At 44.1% G+C, this 15,744-nt stretch overlaps 1 protein-coding gene across 2 annotated transcripts in view; it reads right to left on the minus strand.

Moving 5' to 3' along the window:
* PALM2AKAP2 (PALM2 and AKAP2 fusion) overlaps nucleotides 1–15,105 on the minus strand; it is a 272,587-nt gene extending 257,482 nt beyond the window's left edge. The window contains exons 1-2 of one of the 2 annotated variants that reach the window (XM_068422437.1): nucleotides 14,948–15,105; nucleotides 14,803–14,848 (exon numbers count right to left, since the gene is read on the minus strand). In XM_068422437.1, the coding sequence (XP_068278538.1) occupies nucleotides 14,803–14,847 (45 nt within the window). In that variant the 5' untranslated portion in view covers nucleotide 14,848; nucleotides 14,948–15,105. Of the gene's footprint in view, nucleotides 1–14,802; nucleotides 14,882–14,947 lie in introns of those variants that run through there. The other variant, XM_068422438.1, reaches the window with a different exon arrangement.
* Nucleotides 15,106–15,744: the final 639 nt, after the last annotated feature.

Raw genomic sequence — 15,744 nt, forward strand, 5'->3', positions numbered from 1 at the left:
GCTTGACCAATGCTGTGGTCTCCAATGGCATGTCCTGTATTCCTTACTACTAAATAGATTTGGTTTCTCTCCTTCCTTTTATCTATGTTTCATGGGAGAAAAACAAACAAATGAATATTGATTGATTGAATTTTAAAGGAACAAAGACCAATGACACAATCAGTGTTAAAAGGGTAAGTAGGTGCAATTTTCCCCTCTCATAAACTGTGTGCTGTTCTTCAATTTGCCACCTGTGAAACTGGTCAGCTGCCTCAGGAAAACCTATTTTTCCCATATGAAATGATCTAAGTGTCTTCAGGCTAAAGCATTTCAATAAACACTTGATTTTCCAGAATGCAGATTTGCTTTGGATGTCTAGCAGATGCAAAAGTCAGATGTGCTGAAGTTTCACAATATCTTTCACATCAATACCAGAGGTATTCTGGATATATGAAGCATTTCACAACGACCTATTTTCTGAAAAATGCAGCCTTTGAAAATGTCTCATGCTGAGTGTTCAGAGTTAGTGGATACTTTTAACAATTTTGCTTATACTCATGTGTCAGGAAAAAAGTGAGGAGGTAGCTAGTCCTCATCCGAGCAACTGAAAATAAAAAAAATATTGAAGTTTGTTATGGTGGTTGTTTGGGAAAAAAGTGTCTAAATAAGGGAACTGAGGAGAATAATAAACAACCACATAACCTCCTTTCTGAAACAGAGGTTTAGACTTCATGCTGAGTTTACAAAGAAAGGCTCTTTGGCATGTATTTTTGAGTCAGATGGGGAGTTAATGGACGCCATACACCACAGCACTGGACAGAGGCAGCTGTGCACATCCTAACTGCTCTGTGCTGAACTTGGAGCAAGTCACCAGCTTGCTTCCATTACCTTTGATATCTGTTGTACATCCATTTCAACAAACATCTGATTTGCCACAATGAGGACTTGTTTTGGATACCTAGCAGACCCAAAAGCCAGATGTGTGTCTTTGTACAGATGTAGGTACTTCAGTGTACAATGCAGACATACCCTGAATGATCGCAATTATTCTTTCGGTGCCATTTAGCCAAGGAAAATGTTTCCAATATTTTGTAGATGGAACACACTATGGTAACCTTTGAAAGACAATACAACTTGAATTGCTGAATGCCATTTGCACAGTCACTTTTCAGAAAGTGATGCACTTCACAGTAAAAAAAATCCCAAGTCTTAGACCAACCAAAACCACTGTTGACATTTCTCAACAATTAGCCAAAACTGTTTTTTGTTTTGTTTTTTAAAGGGAGCAAAATTGGTCTAAAAAGAAGGAGTTAAGTTGCTAAATCACAGGCCAACATGACAATTGTAACACTTCAAAACTCAGGAGGCAATTTCTGCTACAACACAGTAAAAGGCTGTCACCAGATTCACCACCTTTGCACTTTAGTATGTACCCAATATCTGCAATTCTGGATGGCACATAGAAACACACAATGCTTCAGTAATAGATCCACAAGCAAACCAATTGTTCATTGTTCATGGTTTAAGTGGGGTTTTATTAAGATAAAAAATTCTGCTAAAGAAGGAGGAACTGGCTGAAATGGAGTGCAACACTAACAGAACATCAGCAGTGGAAGCTCTTTCTAATCGGTTTCTTAAACGTCATGAGAACTGTCTTAACCACAGAAACAGCAAAAGATAAATCTGTAAGGCTGTGCTATATTCTGAGCACCTGTTGCCTACCTTAATGCATGCTGAAAGGCTTTCTGCACATACAGGTCAAAATGCAGCCACAAAGAAATCACCTGCCTGAAGCTGATCTTTCCAGAGGCCTTTGACAATTTTTTTGCCCTCCAGATTACGCGCGATTCGTTTTCCAGCCCCCAACTATGTCCTAAGGATCTGCTTCAAAGTTTCAGTGCAACATTTTGCATTGATTTGCAAAGACAACTCGAAAACAAGTTAGGTTGGACAAAGAGAAAAACTATGAAATTCAATGATGGTATTGTCTTGATTTGCTTCTGCTAGCATTAGCTACGCTATCTGAAGGGTGGGGGTCTTATCCCCTTTGATTTTAGGCTAGAGCATTAGGGAAATTTCAGCTTGCTAAGCCTTCATAGTTTCACACCTTCCAGGATCAAGAAAGAAACTGCAAACATGATTTCCCTGGAACTGAAAATACCTCCTCTTCCCCCCACCCCGTCCCCTTCATCTTACTGAGAAAACAAGGCTGTTTGTTAGTATCATTTTTTTTCTGTCGATAACATTTCTAATAAGAGAGAAACCTTCTGTTGGAAGGAAGATTCAACTGAAAAAGCACCTCCTTACCAAGTGCAGGTAAAGCATGGGAAGCTTATTCCAGCAAAGGTTATTAAATATCTGGACTCTTGGTAACATACAAGAGAAGAAGTCAAGAGCAGTGGCTGTCAGGAGACCCAGGTTCTCAAAACTGGTTGTCTCCTGTGGGTGAATGAGAACATGTGGAGTTTAAAATCTAGTCATGGGTTTACATGAAAGTTTAAATTTTTTATAGGTGTGTTTAGCCACTTTCTAACTGTGCCTCTGTACTACTGGTAAGGGTATGTGATGAGTGGGAAAGCACGTACCTCTCAAGTTTAGCGGAATGCTGAATCCCACTTTATCTATTTACCCTCAGCCTTATAACTGGTTGTCCTGGAAAGTCTGATTTAGACTTGTGATCTGGCATATATCTGGTGCTTTTTATGATGATAAAGAGTCAGAAATACTGTGAACACTTATGGGGATAGTATGGGTCTGTTTCCACTCACCACTGAAACTAGCAGCAAAATTCCTCTTAACTTGCTTGGGAGCAGGACAGGGACCTACTGCAGAAGAAGATTGTAGGACTTCTGGTCTAAATCCAGCAAAAGAGGTAATTATGTATACTCGGATGTGATTACATTACCCATCATATCTGAACTTCAGTGACTGACTACCCACCCACTTAGCCTATCCAAAACGCAAAGTAAACCAACCCAGCTTCAGACTTCTTTCACTGTGGCTGGATTAAATTGTTCTCCTGGGTCTCCCAGCATCCATACACAGGCTGCCAAGTCACGGGGAAGCATTGTGCTTGGCATCGCAAGAAAACTGACTGCTGCAGAAGAACCCTTTAGATGTAAGCTACTTATCACCGGGTGACTAAGCAACATCTGAGCTCAAGCAAAAATACTGGTGATCCACCTTAGGAGGAATATGGAAAGTTTTTCCAACCCTTAAACAAGATCAGCTAAACTTCAGTATTTTCTTCACTAGGCCGGACAACTCTGGCTTATTCTGTCTTCCCTCAGAAGTCATTCTCCTCCACTTCTGATCATTCCTGGCTCTCCTGGACTCTTCTCCATTCAGCCCATGTCTTTCTTGGAGACTAACATCCAGCATGGGTCTGACTGCAGCATGATTTCATGTGCCTTATAGGCAACATTCCTGTCTGTATATAACAGCCTGTTTGCCTTTTCCACGACAGATGAGATGATTGCTGAGTAATGTTCACTGGATTATCCACTATAATCCTCTCATCTTTTCTTCTGAGCTGCTATCCAGCAATTGATTAGTACTAGGTGTTAAGAATCCCTCATTTGTTTTGAAGACACCATGTGAAAAAGGCTGGTAATCTGCCAGTACCATTTTAAACTCTCATTTTTGCAGGTGTTCACAGTCCCTTCCAGCGAAGCCCAGGTTACAGATACAGCGACTGCACTGCATTATCTGATCCAGGTTCATGAAACACTGTCTAGAACTGGAACAAGGTCAGACCCAGGCTGGACACTCTTTGGTACAGGTTTCCACTGTGACAGCTGATTGCTAATATATATGCTCTTGCTTCACTTCTCCAGCCACTTTTGCACCTGTCAGCTTCACCTAGACAGAGATGTGACCAACATAACAATGCCAATGAGAAACCAGGTCTACCTTCTTCTCATTGAAACCTCTTCCGGCTCAGTGTGGCACTTGCAGCCAAAAGGATGAACCATGCAACAAGTCCTGCAGGTGTGACTTCGTGATCAGTGAGCTTACCGGTGTCACAGCAAGCACGCAGCCCGATACCACTTCTGCCTTCAGTGGTACATGGATGGAGCTTAGTTAAACCACTCTCCAATCCATATAGATAGTGACAATATATAACCAGGGCCTCTTGATCTTTTTGGACCTTACGACCTTGCAGCAAGCCGCCTATGATCTGCCCGCAATCACATGGTCAATGTCGTCCACATCAGTGTAAACTGGATTTATTTCACCAAGGAACATGTGAAGTACAAGGAACATTTCAAAGTAACAGAGACCAAAAAAACCTATTTTTGTTCTCTTACGTGTCTAAGCGAGGATGGTGCTTTGCCCTACAATGTCACAGACCAACACGAAGTAGAAACTGGAGCTGTAGGTACTTGGACCACCAAAATACAAGTCTTGTTTCCTTATATGCACTTTTCAGAACTGCTTTCATGGGCTGTGAGTTCTCAGCAAGGAAGAATGGTGCAGCGCTCCTTCAAAAGACAGGGGCCAAATGCAGAGGGGAATTCTTCCCAGTGCCCCGAGATTTGTGGCAGTTGTAACAGGAAACTCCTACCAGCTCTCTCCAGTTCAGAAGCATGGTCCATCCCCTCCTTCTTCGAAGTGGAATAATCTTAAAAAGACACCTTGTCTCCTTAATTCTGAATTATTATACTGTTTTAAAAGCCCAGAAAAAAAAAATAATAATTAATGTAAAGAGTTGTCTATATTGGAAACGTTATTGATTCTGGAACAACTCCTCTGTGGGACGTTCAGTCCAATGAATTGCTGAGAAATTCACAGAGGAAGAGGTCTGCATTGTTCAGTGTCACATCAATCTCATCAAAACCTTCGCTCAGTATCGTGTGCAATGTCACACATGATAAGGCCAAAAATACTTGTAAACCCCTTAGGTTCTACTATTTTTCCTCTGGAGATCAGGAAGCTGATAATGAAAACCATGAAAAGTATGAACAGATGTCTATGTCACAGATGAGTTTAAGATACCCTATATGGATTTCGGTCTAAATTTTGTAGTTTTTGAAACTTCAGCAATAACAAGTGTAAATTTAGCACAAGAAACTGATATTTCTCAGCGTCTTACTGATACAGGGACACAGTTCTTAAAGATGTTATGTTTAGACTGCTCTTTATCTCGTTTTTTAAAAACGGGATTTTTTTTTTTCCTGGCTGGTTATAAGTTTCTTCCTTAACCAGAACAATTTACTAAGTTCATCATGGTGCTGGGATGAGTTTATGTACATTCCAAATTCAGCAGTTACCTCTACCACAAGGAGTGGTCTTAAAGATGCAGCTTAAAATGCCAGAAAATGAATCAGCCTTCTGCTGGAACCTGCTTCTCTAAAGCGCAGCAAGTGCTTGCAGATGCTTATATTTATTAAGAACAAACACACGATTAACAACAGAGATTGTTGTTACTTCTTATGTCGATATAGGTAGGAATTCAAAATACGTAAGGGATTAACTCCCAAACCCTATACTATCTGCACAGAGCTGCCAGAACTTGACAACACATCCAAGATAGCGATTTTGTACCAAAGCCAGCGCATGAGACAATCCAGTCCCCTATGCTGCAGTTATCGTAAATTTAGTGACACCTTGGATGCCAAATGCTCGCTTTATGCTCCAAACGGGAAACAGTTTGGATGACAAGGGATCCTTTAAAAACCCATGGATGTCAGCGGGAGTTTTTCCAAGGATCTGACACATGGTGCAGCACAGACCTGTTCCACGAGAGGCTAACAAGTGTGTGTGTGTGTGTGTGTGTGTGTGTGTGTACTCCAACCCCTTTCCCTCTGGGCAAGGCCGGCCTGATGCTGACACTGCAGCACTCGGCACTCAGCCGGTTAATAGCTGGGCGCTTGCCTTTGGCACCGCTATCTGCTCCTGAGCAATCTCAGGTCTGCGCTAGCTCCTGCTGCTGCTATAAAGAGTCGGCAGCTGTGTGACTCTCTACAGCAAGCGTTAGGGGCTGCTCAGCTCTTCCTCCTCTAGCCATAAATCACGCGGCAATCTGGCCTCTAATTTCTGTCTGCAGTTTTCAGCCTCTTAACAGGGGCTCCTTAGCCATCACCTGCCCATGTTACTTCCTTCTGCTGCAGTGCAGCTTAGGACTCTGCATGGCAAAAGAACATGGCTGAAGCACAGGAGCTGACAATGACATGTCCCCAAAAGGCCGGAAAGCACCTTTTATTTAGCCTCCTGCTGGTAAACTGAGGGCTTTCTTTCAAGGTATGTATTCTTTAAACTCTGAGCATACATCTGCTGTCCCAAATCTTGAGCTGATTGCCAGCGACTGCTATTATTAGGCATTGCAGAGGGGCTGAGCCCCACCCTGCTAACTGTTGTCTGTGGATCCTGACAAATGATGCTGGCAGCTCAAATTAAAATAATCAGAGCACTGCCTAAATCAACAACCTGAGCTCTGCACCGTCTGGAAAGGGCAGCAACTCATCGATGAGAGCAGGTCTGTCTCCTTCCCAAAAGAACTCCCCAAACTGCATTGGTAGTTGGCCTTTTTTTTGTGCACAGAGAGTATTTGTTTTTACTGGCGAAGAGGAAGAAAGCTTTACACGCCTCCAGCGTCTAACCTCACTGCAAGTCAGCTAAGTAACAAAAAGCATCTGTGTGTCAAGAGCTACACAGGTCTGGTGTGCAACTGCCAAAAGGCCATACCCATTTCACTGCCACTGGACTTGTCAGATGATGTTAACCCTTGCAAGCACGTGGCTTTCTCAGATCACAATTTGCAACAGAAAAGGCTTTTCCACACTAGGAAAATTAGGACCAGAGGCAGATGTAGCATCCCTGCGCTCCCGAGTCTTGCTCCCGAAAGGCATCAGTGACTTAGCACGCGCAGGTTCAGCATGTGCTCATTCGAGAGAGGGCAAGTTCAAGATCACATTTCAAAGCCAGCCTACCTCGATAAGGAAACATGGGATTGAATTCATGGCTCTGTTGGGTTTGCTGGTGAAACAGGCTAACAAATCCCTTGCCGGAGCTTCATTTCCCTCGTTGATAAACAAATAGACTGAAATCCGCAAAGTTCCTCGGGATGCGCTCACAAAGAGGCTCAGAAGCTAACTACCACTGCGGTTGAGTCCTCATAATTTACTACACGTGAACAGTCTGGTGCTTTCCCAAATACATGCTGCAGACCAACCCTCTTGCTGGTGGCTGTACTTTGCAAGGACTCAGGTGATGAAAGGGTACACCTCATTCTGTACAAGAATAAAACAGTATTTGTAAAGCAGGTAAGGAGTTAGATATAAGGAGTGGTTCCTGGAAGAGCAAGAGTGCTTGAGGAGAGACTGAGCATCACCGTGCACCCCCGTCCAGTCCCATCCCATCCTGATGCCAGCTACCCAGCTATCCGTCACTTTTAGCATGGCATGTAAATGGCAAACTCCACCTCTGACTTCGCATGAGCACCTACCCCACAGCTACCACAGTGTGCGGCATCTGTCCTTAAAGTTACACTCCAGGCTAGAGCTGTTAAATAGTTTCCAAAAATGTAAATTTTTCACAACTATTTTACTTTACCAGAGGCTCAACAACAACAAAAGCTTTTCACCCATTTTTCAGCTTCTTTGGGAAAACATAATTTGAAAGGCACAAAATGAAATCCAGTATCTCAGCTCCTTGTCTGTGCTCAAGAGATGTTGGTGATGTGTTAAGGGCTAGGAATGTGCTGTGGAAACAATTCTAAATTTAAACAGTTCAGTTTGGGTAAGTCTGGAGACTGTCTAGAAATTTCTCAAGAGCAAGTTGGTTTCTGGTTTCTATTTGTTCCTAGTTTTCACTGATACCTTGACAGCAAGTTTTTTCATCATATTTCCGCTTCTCTTGCTGTCATGTAAACATTCCTAAAGCAACAGCACAGATAAAACCCGAGACAGTGATTTTAGTTTTCAGACATTGCAGGAATTTTTCTTTTTTTTTGGCTCAGAACAGGCAAGGGCCATAACATTTCTTACGCTGTGCATGAAGTCCCAGTGTTTTATATGCTCCAGAAGTCAAGATGATACAACAGCGCTTGCTTGGGTTTCTCTGTGCAAGGTCTGCCATGAAGCTGACTCATGATATTGCTGCAGTCCAGGGTAGGGCTGCAGACTTGTGTGCAGGGAAACCTCTCTTCTTCCTTTACAGTAAATGCAAACATAACTCTTCCTCTCCCATGGCTGATTTCCACTGAGGTTCACAGGAACCTCGGCTTCGCATTCTGTTCACAATATAGATCTCATTTAGGTTTAGTTTGTGAAAATTTCTAGTTTACACGTACTAAAACCTGTTCCTGGAAATATTTACAGCAGGACACAGACTCTTCCTAATCCCACCAGGTCTTCCTCACCATAGAGTACTCTGGAAATCTGTTAAGATCTCACTAGCCCTCAAGTTTTTCAGCTCATAATATAAAAGGAGGACAGCTACAGCTACAGGAGGACGATCTATTTCAGGTACTTGGATGTTAGGACTGCTGAGGAATGAGATGCTAGAGGCATGGCTGTGATTAATCAGAGCAGTAAATAGAATTGCAAATAGGACAATGAGGGAAAAATGGAAACGGAAAAATTGGATTAAACTATGTAGCAGCAATATTCAAATGAGCTTTGCGATGAATTGCGAGGCGGGGCTTTCTTTAGTGCCAAAACTCGTGGAACACTTAAAGACATGATTACTCCAGGAATGTGTTTGAGTACACTGGATGGCTGCACTGTGTCAGACCGTTTAGCTCATGCTTCGTTCCAGCATATTGCCCAAAGCAGAAGACAGAATCACAGAATCACAGAATCAATCAGGTTGGAAGAGACCTCAGGGATCATCGAGTCCAACCATTGCCCTGACAACACCATGTCAACTAGACCATGGCACTAAGTGCCATGTCCAGTCTTTTCTTAAACACATCCAGAGATGGTGACTCCACCACCTCCCTGGGCAGCCCGTTCCAATGTCTAATGACCCTTTCTGAGAAGAAATGCTTCCTAATGTCTAACCTGAACCTCCCCTGGCGAAGCTTGAGGCTATGTCCTCTTGTCCTATCGCTAGTTGCCTGGGAGAAGATCTCACAAGCATGGTAAATACATGTAAAACTTCTCTGCTAGCCTCTAGTAATTTGCAACTCAAAATTTCCTTCTATCTAATGAGAAAGTCCATTCCACTTTCTTGAGCATGCCTGGGTTCTCCTCAAGACAAAGTGCACTCTCAGCACCAACCACATCCTGGAGAGAGGGACTCTACAACTTAACAGCTCATTTTAGGAAGAATATCTCTTTGGGTTTGTTTTGCTCACAGCTGCTACCCTCCTTAGACACCTACTAATTCTTGTGCCAAAAAGGTGTGAGTAGTATTTTGTTATCCTCTCCGTAACACTCATGACCTTATAGACTTCTGCAGATTCTTCTCAGTCATCTATTTTCCAGGCAGAAAAGTCCCGGCCTCCTTACTCTTTCCATACTGTGCTGCATTTTTTTCTGCAGGCTTTAGGTCTGAAAACAATGGAATTCAGACAGATTTGATCATGTGCTTAACTTTAAGGACAAAAACATTACTTCCTAAATGAAGGCATAAGAAATCAGTGTGTTAAGTCATCACAGCTATAGTAAACTGTTGATTAAATGAATTTGCCATATCTTTCTATGTGATCCCCAACACCGGAGTTTCTAATTTTCGTGAACAATGTTCTCTGGAAGGACTCTGGAGACGTGTTACAGTAAAATGACCTTGGGCACAAGATCCACTACTCATGAGTTTTAGTTTTGTGGGGTAATAGACAATAGGTGAATGGGGAGGAAAAAAGAGATATTGGCTTTTCTGTCAATAAATTTTCTGAAATTTATGACCACATGATGCTCACTGCAGTTGCTAAGTGTCCAACCCAGAAATGTAGAATGCCTAGGTTACCAGCAATTGTGATACGGAAACTATACCAGTACTGTCTTTCCAAAAGATAGTTGTATAATATTCTCAAAGATCTGTTGAAAAATTAGTACAGTGCTATACGTAAACATATATGCACCTGCCTCCCTTTTGGGAGGACTCTAAAGCCTCACCTGGTATAGCTTTAACTGGTGTCAAACTAATCTCCTTTGCAGGACAAGGATCCCCTCCTCATACCTGTTGAACTCTCTCTGACAGTAGTTCTAGTCCCTTGCGAAAGGCAGCACTGCTCAGACCGCAGAGCCCTCCTCTGTGGTGCTGGCCTTGTGCTCCCTTATATATGGATGCACAATCCTGCATTGGCCTGTTTTAACACCAGCTGTATATATGTGTGAAGGACTTCGTTAAACGGAGGACCCCCTTTACCAAATAATCCAGCTTGCTCTGCAGGACTGCTTTTTGTCTTTGTATTCACTCCTCCACCATTCTTTATGTTACCTGCCCCCTATCAATTTTTATTTCTCATTTACATCAAAGCACCAATACAGAACACCTTCAAGCCTTGAAAAGCTGCTTCCTATAAGCTCTCCCTTGCCCTTGCTCCCAAGGAACAAGGCTCTGTTCAGCAGTCTCCCTCACTAACAGCAACGTTTTGACACCTGTCAGTTATCCAGTCCTTAATCCATCTAAGACAGACCCCACTGATACAGGAGGGAGCTATTTTTAAACAACAGTGTCCTGCCATGCTAAGTCAAACACCTGATGACATTTAAGTAATGTTAGATCCAGCTCAAAAAACTCATAATATCATAGAAGAAGCAAGACAAGTCTTGTTTGACAGGAGGTATCTTTGACACAGCTACTTGAATGTCAATAATTACTTTTCTTTAATGCTTCACTGAGCTACTGGTTCTCAGAGCTGGGCACTGGTAAGTGGTAACCATCATTACCGTTGTCTTTACTTGCTAAGAAATCAGTACATTTTATCAGCTTCCCACTTGCATCTGTAGGCTGGACATCTCCCTAACCTGAAAATCTCCAGCTCCTGCGCTGGTTGTTGCTCCAGTGGATGATTTCTCCTCTGTGCTGTCCCCCAATGATTGCCTTTAATTCACCTGACATATGGGTTACACATATTCACCTGACATATGGGTTACACATATTCACTGCATCATTTGTACCCCAGATGCACCGATACAGACTCAATGCCCCACTTCCCAGATTTTTGACTGCTAGCTAAGCGACAGAAAATATTTACGTTTCATAAATGCTTGTCTATGTTTAAATCACTGCCTGGTGGTAATCTCTGTGGTCATAGAGAAGGAGGCCATATCATAAATTGTGGAGCCACGCAGTTTATTTATCCAAAAAGTGATAAATTAACTCAGCTCACCTGTCCCTTGGCCACCAAGCCCGCTTCCTCCTGGACTATTTGCATTCCAAACTTCTGAGCAACTTACAGCAGGCATACTTTTTAAAGCCACAAAAATGCTTCCTTTTTCACCCAAAATTTTACCCACTGCCTCCCTTCAGGAAAAGAGCAGACATAGGCACTGAAGCGTGCTATAGGAACAACCTCAGAGAGAAGATGGCTTCTGACCTCCTCTTTTAACCTCTTGCTGGCCTCCTGCAAGGCATCTTCCAGCAGTGTTCAGAGTGGGCACCGCTCAGCTCCATTGGTGGCAGAGCAGCGTGGTGCTGTGGTGATTTAGGGTCAGGCTCAAACAGATGTTAAGAGCGGTGTGGCATGACAGCAGGGTTTACCAGGATCTGACTGTGGCACACATGATACCCAGGTGGGGACATGTGATGTGACCTCTGCTCAAGGAAGGATCAGACAACCAATCTCTCCTGGCTATCACAGGACCTTCCCAGGACACAGTGTTCATGTTTTCCTCCCAAGCAGAGAGAAAGGGGTGCCACTTTTTAGTAGTTGTCTCACATTCCCCCACTTCTCAAACTGGACTGCCACAGTGCTCTCAAGTCTTGCTGTAGTCAGTTTGTGAATTTTAGGAACTCCAGAAACAGAAAGATATAAAAATGACAACTTAAGCATGTATAGTGGTATTAAACTCATGCACATTTAAAGTTTCTTTTCTAGAATCACACACACTATTTTTAAAAGACTTATTTAGCTGTTTCTTGCCCTGGTAAACCATAGCATCCAAGGTCTCCTCAATCTTGCATGCATCCCTAACAGCTCTCTGAGACAAAAGAAAAGTCCATTATTCACAGTTTACAGATGGAAAATGAACACACAGGGAAGTAGGGTGCTTAATGCTGGCAAAACAAGTGGCTAACTCATGTTCACCAAGGTTTAGGTTAGTGTCCTAACAGTTAGACCCCTTTTTTCCTCTTCCCATGACACTTGCCTCTGTGCCAGACAGGCATATATTAAAACTGTGATTAGTCAGAGTAACAAAGTACAAAATCAAACTCTTCAAAAGGTGTCAGCCTTCTGGTACAAATATTCATATTTCCGCGTTTGGATTTTGTTTTCTTTAAACACTCAAGTGATGCACACTTAAAATTTACTCTGCCAGTCTTCCTGGCAAGATCATTTGCCTTGGTGATTATGGAAGTAAGCACAAACATACAGGCAACAGTGTATCGAGTCCCAATGGTAAATGGATTTCTTGCTATATGCCTAGCATTCAACCAGCTTGATAGAAGAGTGCTGGTGTAACCCTCTGCTCATCTGAGCGAGATACTGCAGCTTGTTAAAATAGAGGGAACACCACGCTGAAACAAAATGCCACCTTTTTCTTCTTCTAAGAAAGCCCATGCAACTTCTGAGGATTGACCTTGCTTTAGCCAACCAGTGGCAGAAGATAATGCCTAACTCATGACATGTCACTCATCCTGATGGACAAAGCTTACACTACAAGCAAACTTCTCTGCATTCTGACAAACATTTGCAGCAGCCTAAGCACATGAGAAAAGTTACTTCACAAGCTTACATGGAAAACCTGTTGCTCTGCAGAGAGGGTAAGCAAACAAGTCAGTTCACGGTCCCACATTCAAGATTAAAATAAGGCTGAATAGTTTTGATGCTGAAGTAAAACTCTTTCAATCTAATTCACTGCATACATGGCTGTATTATGCTTTATTTGTTGCCAGAAATAGAAGCCAAAAAGGAAATATATATAGAAAATGAAGATCCAGATTCTCAAGGCCTTCCCTCATACCGGCATAAGTCTACTGTAAAAAGCTGCAGTGCAATACATCAGGTGATAATTTTACATCCATAATGGCCTCATTGGTGTGAAATTCAAAGCACCAAGAAGCAGAGCATCTGGTTTACTTTGGTGAAAGGTTTAAGCACATCAGGTGGAGCAGAAGTGGGTGCTGCTTTTTTGTTATATAGCGGTCAAAAGAAGCAGCAACAATGTAAAACATTGTTTTTAATACAGAGATGGAAGTTTTTCAGAGCTATGCACCAATGTGCGGAGCAGCTCTGCAGTGCAGTTCTGCCATACAGAAGTCCCAAACCAGAGGCAGTGGTGAGGGTTGCCTCTGGGGGGAATGTTCCCAGTGTTTCCATTTGGAGATTTGGCAATGCCTATGCTGACAGAAAACTGTGAACCAGCTTAAAAATATGCATCTGCTTTCCACTGCCTAAAAATTAAACAGTTATAGCATTCCTCCCCGCCCCATATCAAATGATACCATTTGCTCTTTTTCAGGAAATATTTTAGAGAGAAAAAAACCCCCATCTATTTGTTTTACATCTGGTTATTTTAAATCTCCATGGACCTATTAGCGGAATAGCGGACTTAAGGAGAACAGCTTGGAGCAGCAGCAACAGCAGCAGCAGAAGCAGCAGCAGCAGCAGCAGCCATTCCTCTTGCTACAAAGGACATCTGTAATCTCTGCTGGCCACAGTAAAACGTTGCATCTGTTGATCACTGGGGGAAGCAGGGAACAGAGCGTAAAACCCATGCGGGCTCTGCCATCTTCTGTCATTTCCCTCAGACCTCCAGGTGTGCGGTCCCCAGCACGGACTGTGCCATCCGACTGGGACTGGCACAGCTGCATCAACATCTCAGCCATGGGGGAGAAGAAGAGCTGGGTGTCACTTGAACAAGGGCAGGCTGTGTGGGGCTGGCAGACAGGCGCTGCCTGCGGAAACACAGGCCTTTTCACACGGTGCCTGTGCCGTGCTAGAAGATGAGCTGGCAATTTCTATGTGCCGGGATGATGGTGGTTTTTAAACACCCAGGCCAAATTCTCACCTGGTGTCACTGCCCACGTTCCTCAGAGGTCTGCACCAGCTGAGCCCATAGCTCACTCCAAATTATGGTACTAAACGTGAAAACAAAAGCTTTAACTAAAATGGGGCAAAATCCTGCCCGGACTTTACCCGTGGCAGGATGCAACCTGGCAGGGAATTTGTCTGAAAGCATGTGCTCAGCTATGGAGCTGAGGTGACATTTTAACTAGTACATGAAATAATTACACAATTTTGATAATGCAGTGTTTGTATTTCATTGTATTAAAAACTAGTAATATCACAATTATTGTCTGCAGCAAAAGACACCCTGCAGCAGATCATTTTAACTTCTTAATCAGCTAAGCTAAATCTGCCACCGTAAGAAAACATCTTTTCAGCAGAGTACGGATTTTCTCCCGCAATCTCCCCTCCTCCCCACTTACTCCTTTTCTTCTCCATCATCAATCTTTTAAGCGTGCCACTGTGCATTCACATTTTTCTTTCTGCACGTGTCAGCCCAACGCTCTTCCTCAGAGCCCTCTTTCCCCGGCAAGTCCTGCAAAGCAGACTTTAACCACTCGTTTCCCAAACGGGGAACTCCACGCACAACTTTGCGAAAGCCAGGCTCTCCGGGCGCTTCCCAGACACCGTGCCGGGATCCCCCCTTCCCTCCGCAACCCGCTGCTACGGACAAAAGAGCAAGTAAAATGAAAGTGACTTACTGCTATGGCTTGGAGCCTTTCCCTGTGCAACTCTGCTTCCGCCATCCTGGAGAGAAGGACACAGGAGGAGAGAGGGGGGAGACGGGTTGGGGGGGTTGGAAAAAAAAGGAAACAAAAAGGCAAACAAAACCAAAACAGAGCTCACACTGCAGTCACCCCGGGGGGAACTGGAGTAATGCGAAGGAAGCCGAGCTCCTGTGTAGTAGTCAGCCACTTTTAGAAGCACTGCAGGCTGGCTCACGGTAGGATCATTTTAGTCCCTGGACCAGTGCCTGCCTCGCTGCCTGTCTCCCAGCTGTATTGCTAACTGCATTTCATTGCTGCTTCTGTGTGCTGTCGCTGTCACACAAGCCATGTATGCACCCTCCGAGCAGCTGAGCGCAGGGATAGCTCGCATGGCTATAATTCTTCGCGTTGACGTCTCAGCTCGTTTGCTCCTCCTATGGGCGCTGGGTCACGACAGGAGCTCGACATCGGTAGCGTGCACAGTAATCCAAACCTGCACGACTGCAGCAGAGGAGGCAGGCAGCTGTGCCGCGGCGTGTCCTTAGCGAGCGGCGCGGCGGGGAGGGGAGGACGGTGGCACATCGCGAGCGTGGCGAGCGGGAGCCGCGGCGGGCAGGCCGCGGCGGGCAGGCAGCGGCGGCAGCCCCCGGTGAAAGCAGGGTTGGGTAAGGGAAAGGACAGGGCTGGCAGGAGGAGTGAGGTCACGGATCGTGGGGGAGCAGCACAGCCGCTCGTGAAGACAGCGGTAACACGGCGTGCTGCAAAAGGCTGCTGCTGCAGGGCAGGCTTTAAGAGCGACGGTGAAGAGCACGTCTTGGCGGGGGGGAAGAGGGAAGGTGGCCATGCACCCTCCACGTCTATCACACATTAAAGCACTGTATTGACATCAGACACTCGAGAGCGACAAAGCTGTACATAGAAGCAGTCTCACTGAAG

This window comes from Nyctibius grandis, chromosome Z (assembly GCF_013368605.1).
Source record: "Nyctibius grandis isolate bNycGra1 chromosome Z, bNycGra1.pri, whole genome shotgun sequence".
NCBI classification, from domain to species: domain Eukaryota; kingdom Metazoa; phylum Chordata; class Aves; order Nyctibiiformes; family Nyctibiidae; genus Nyctibius; species Nyctibius grandis.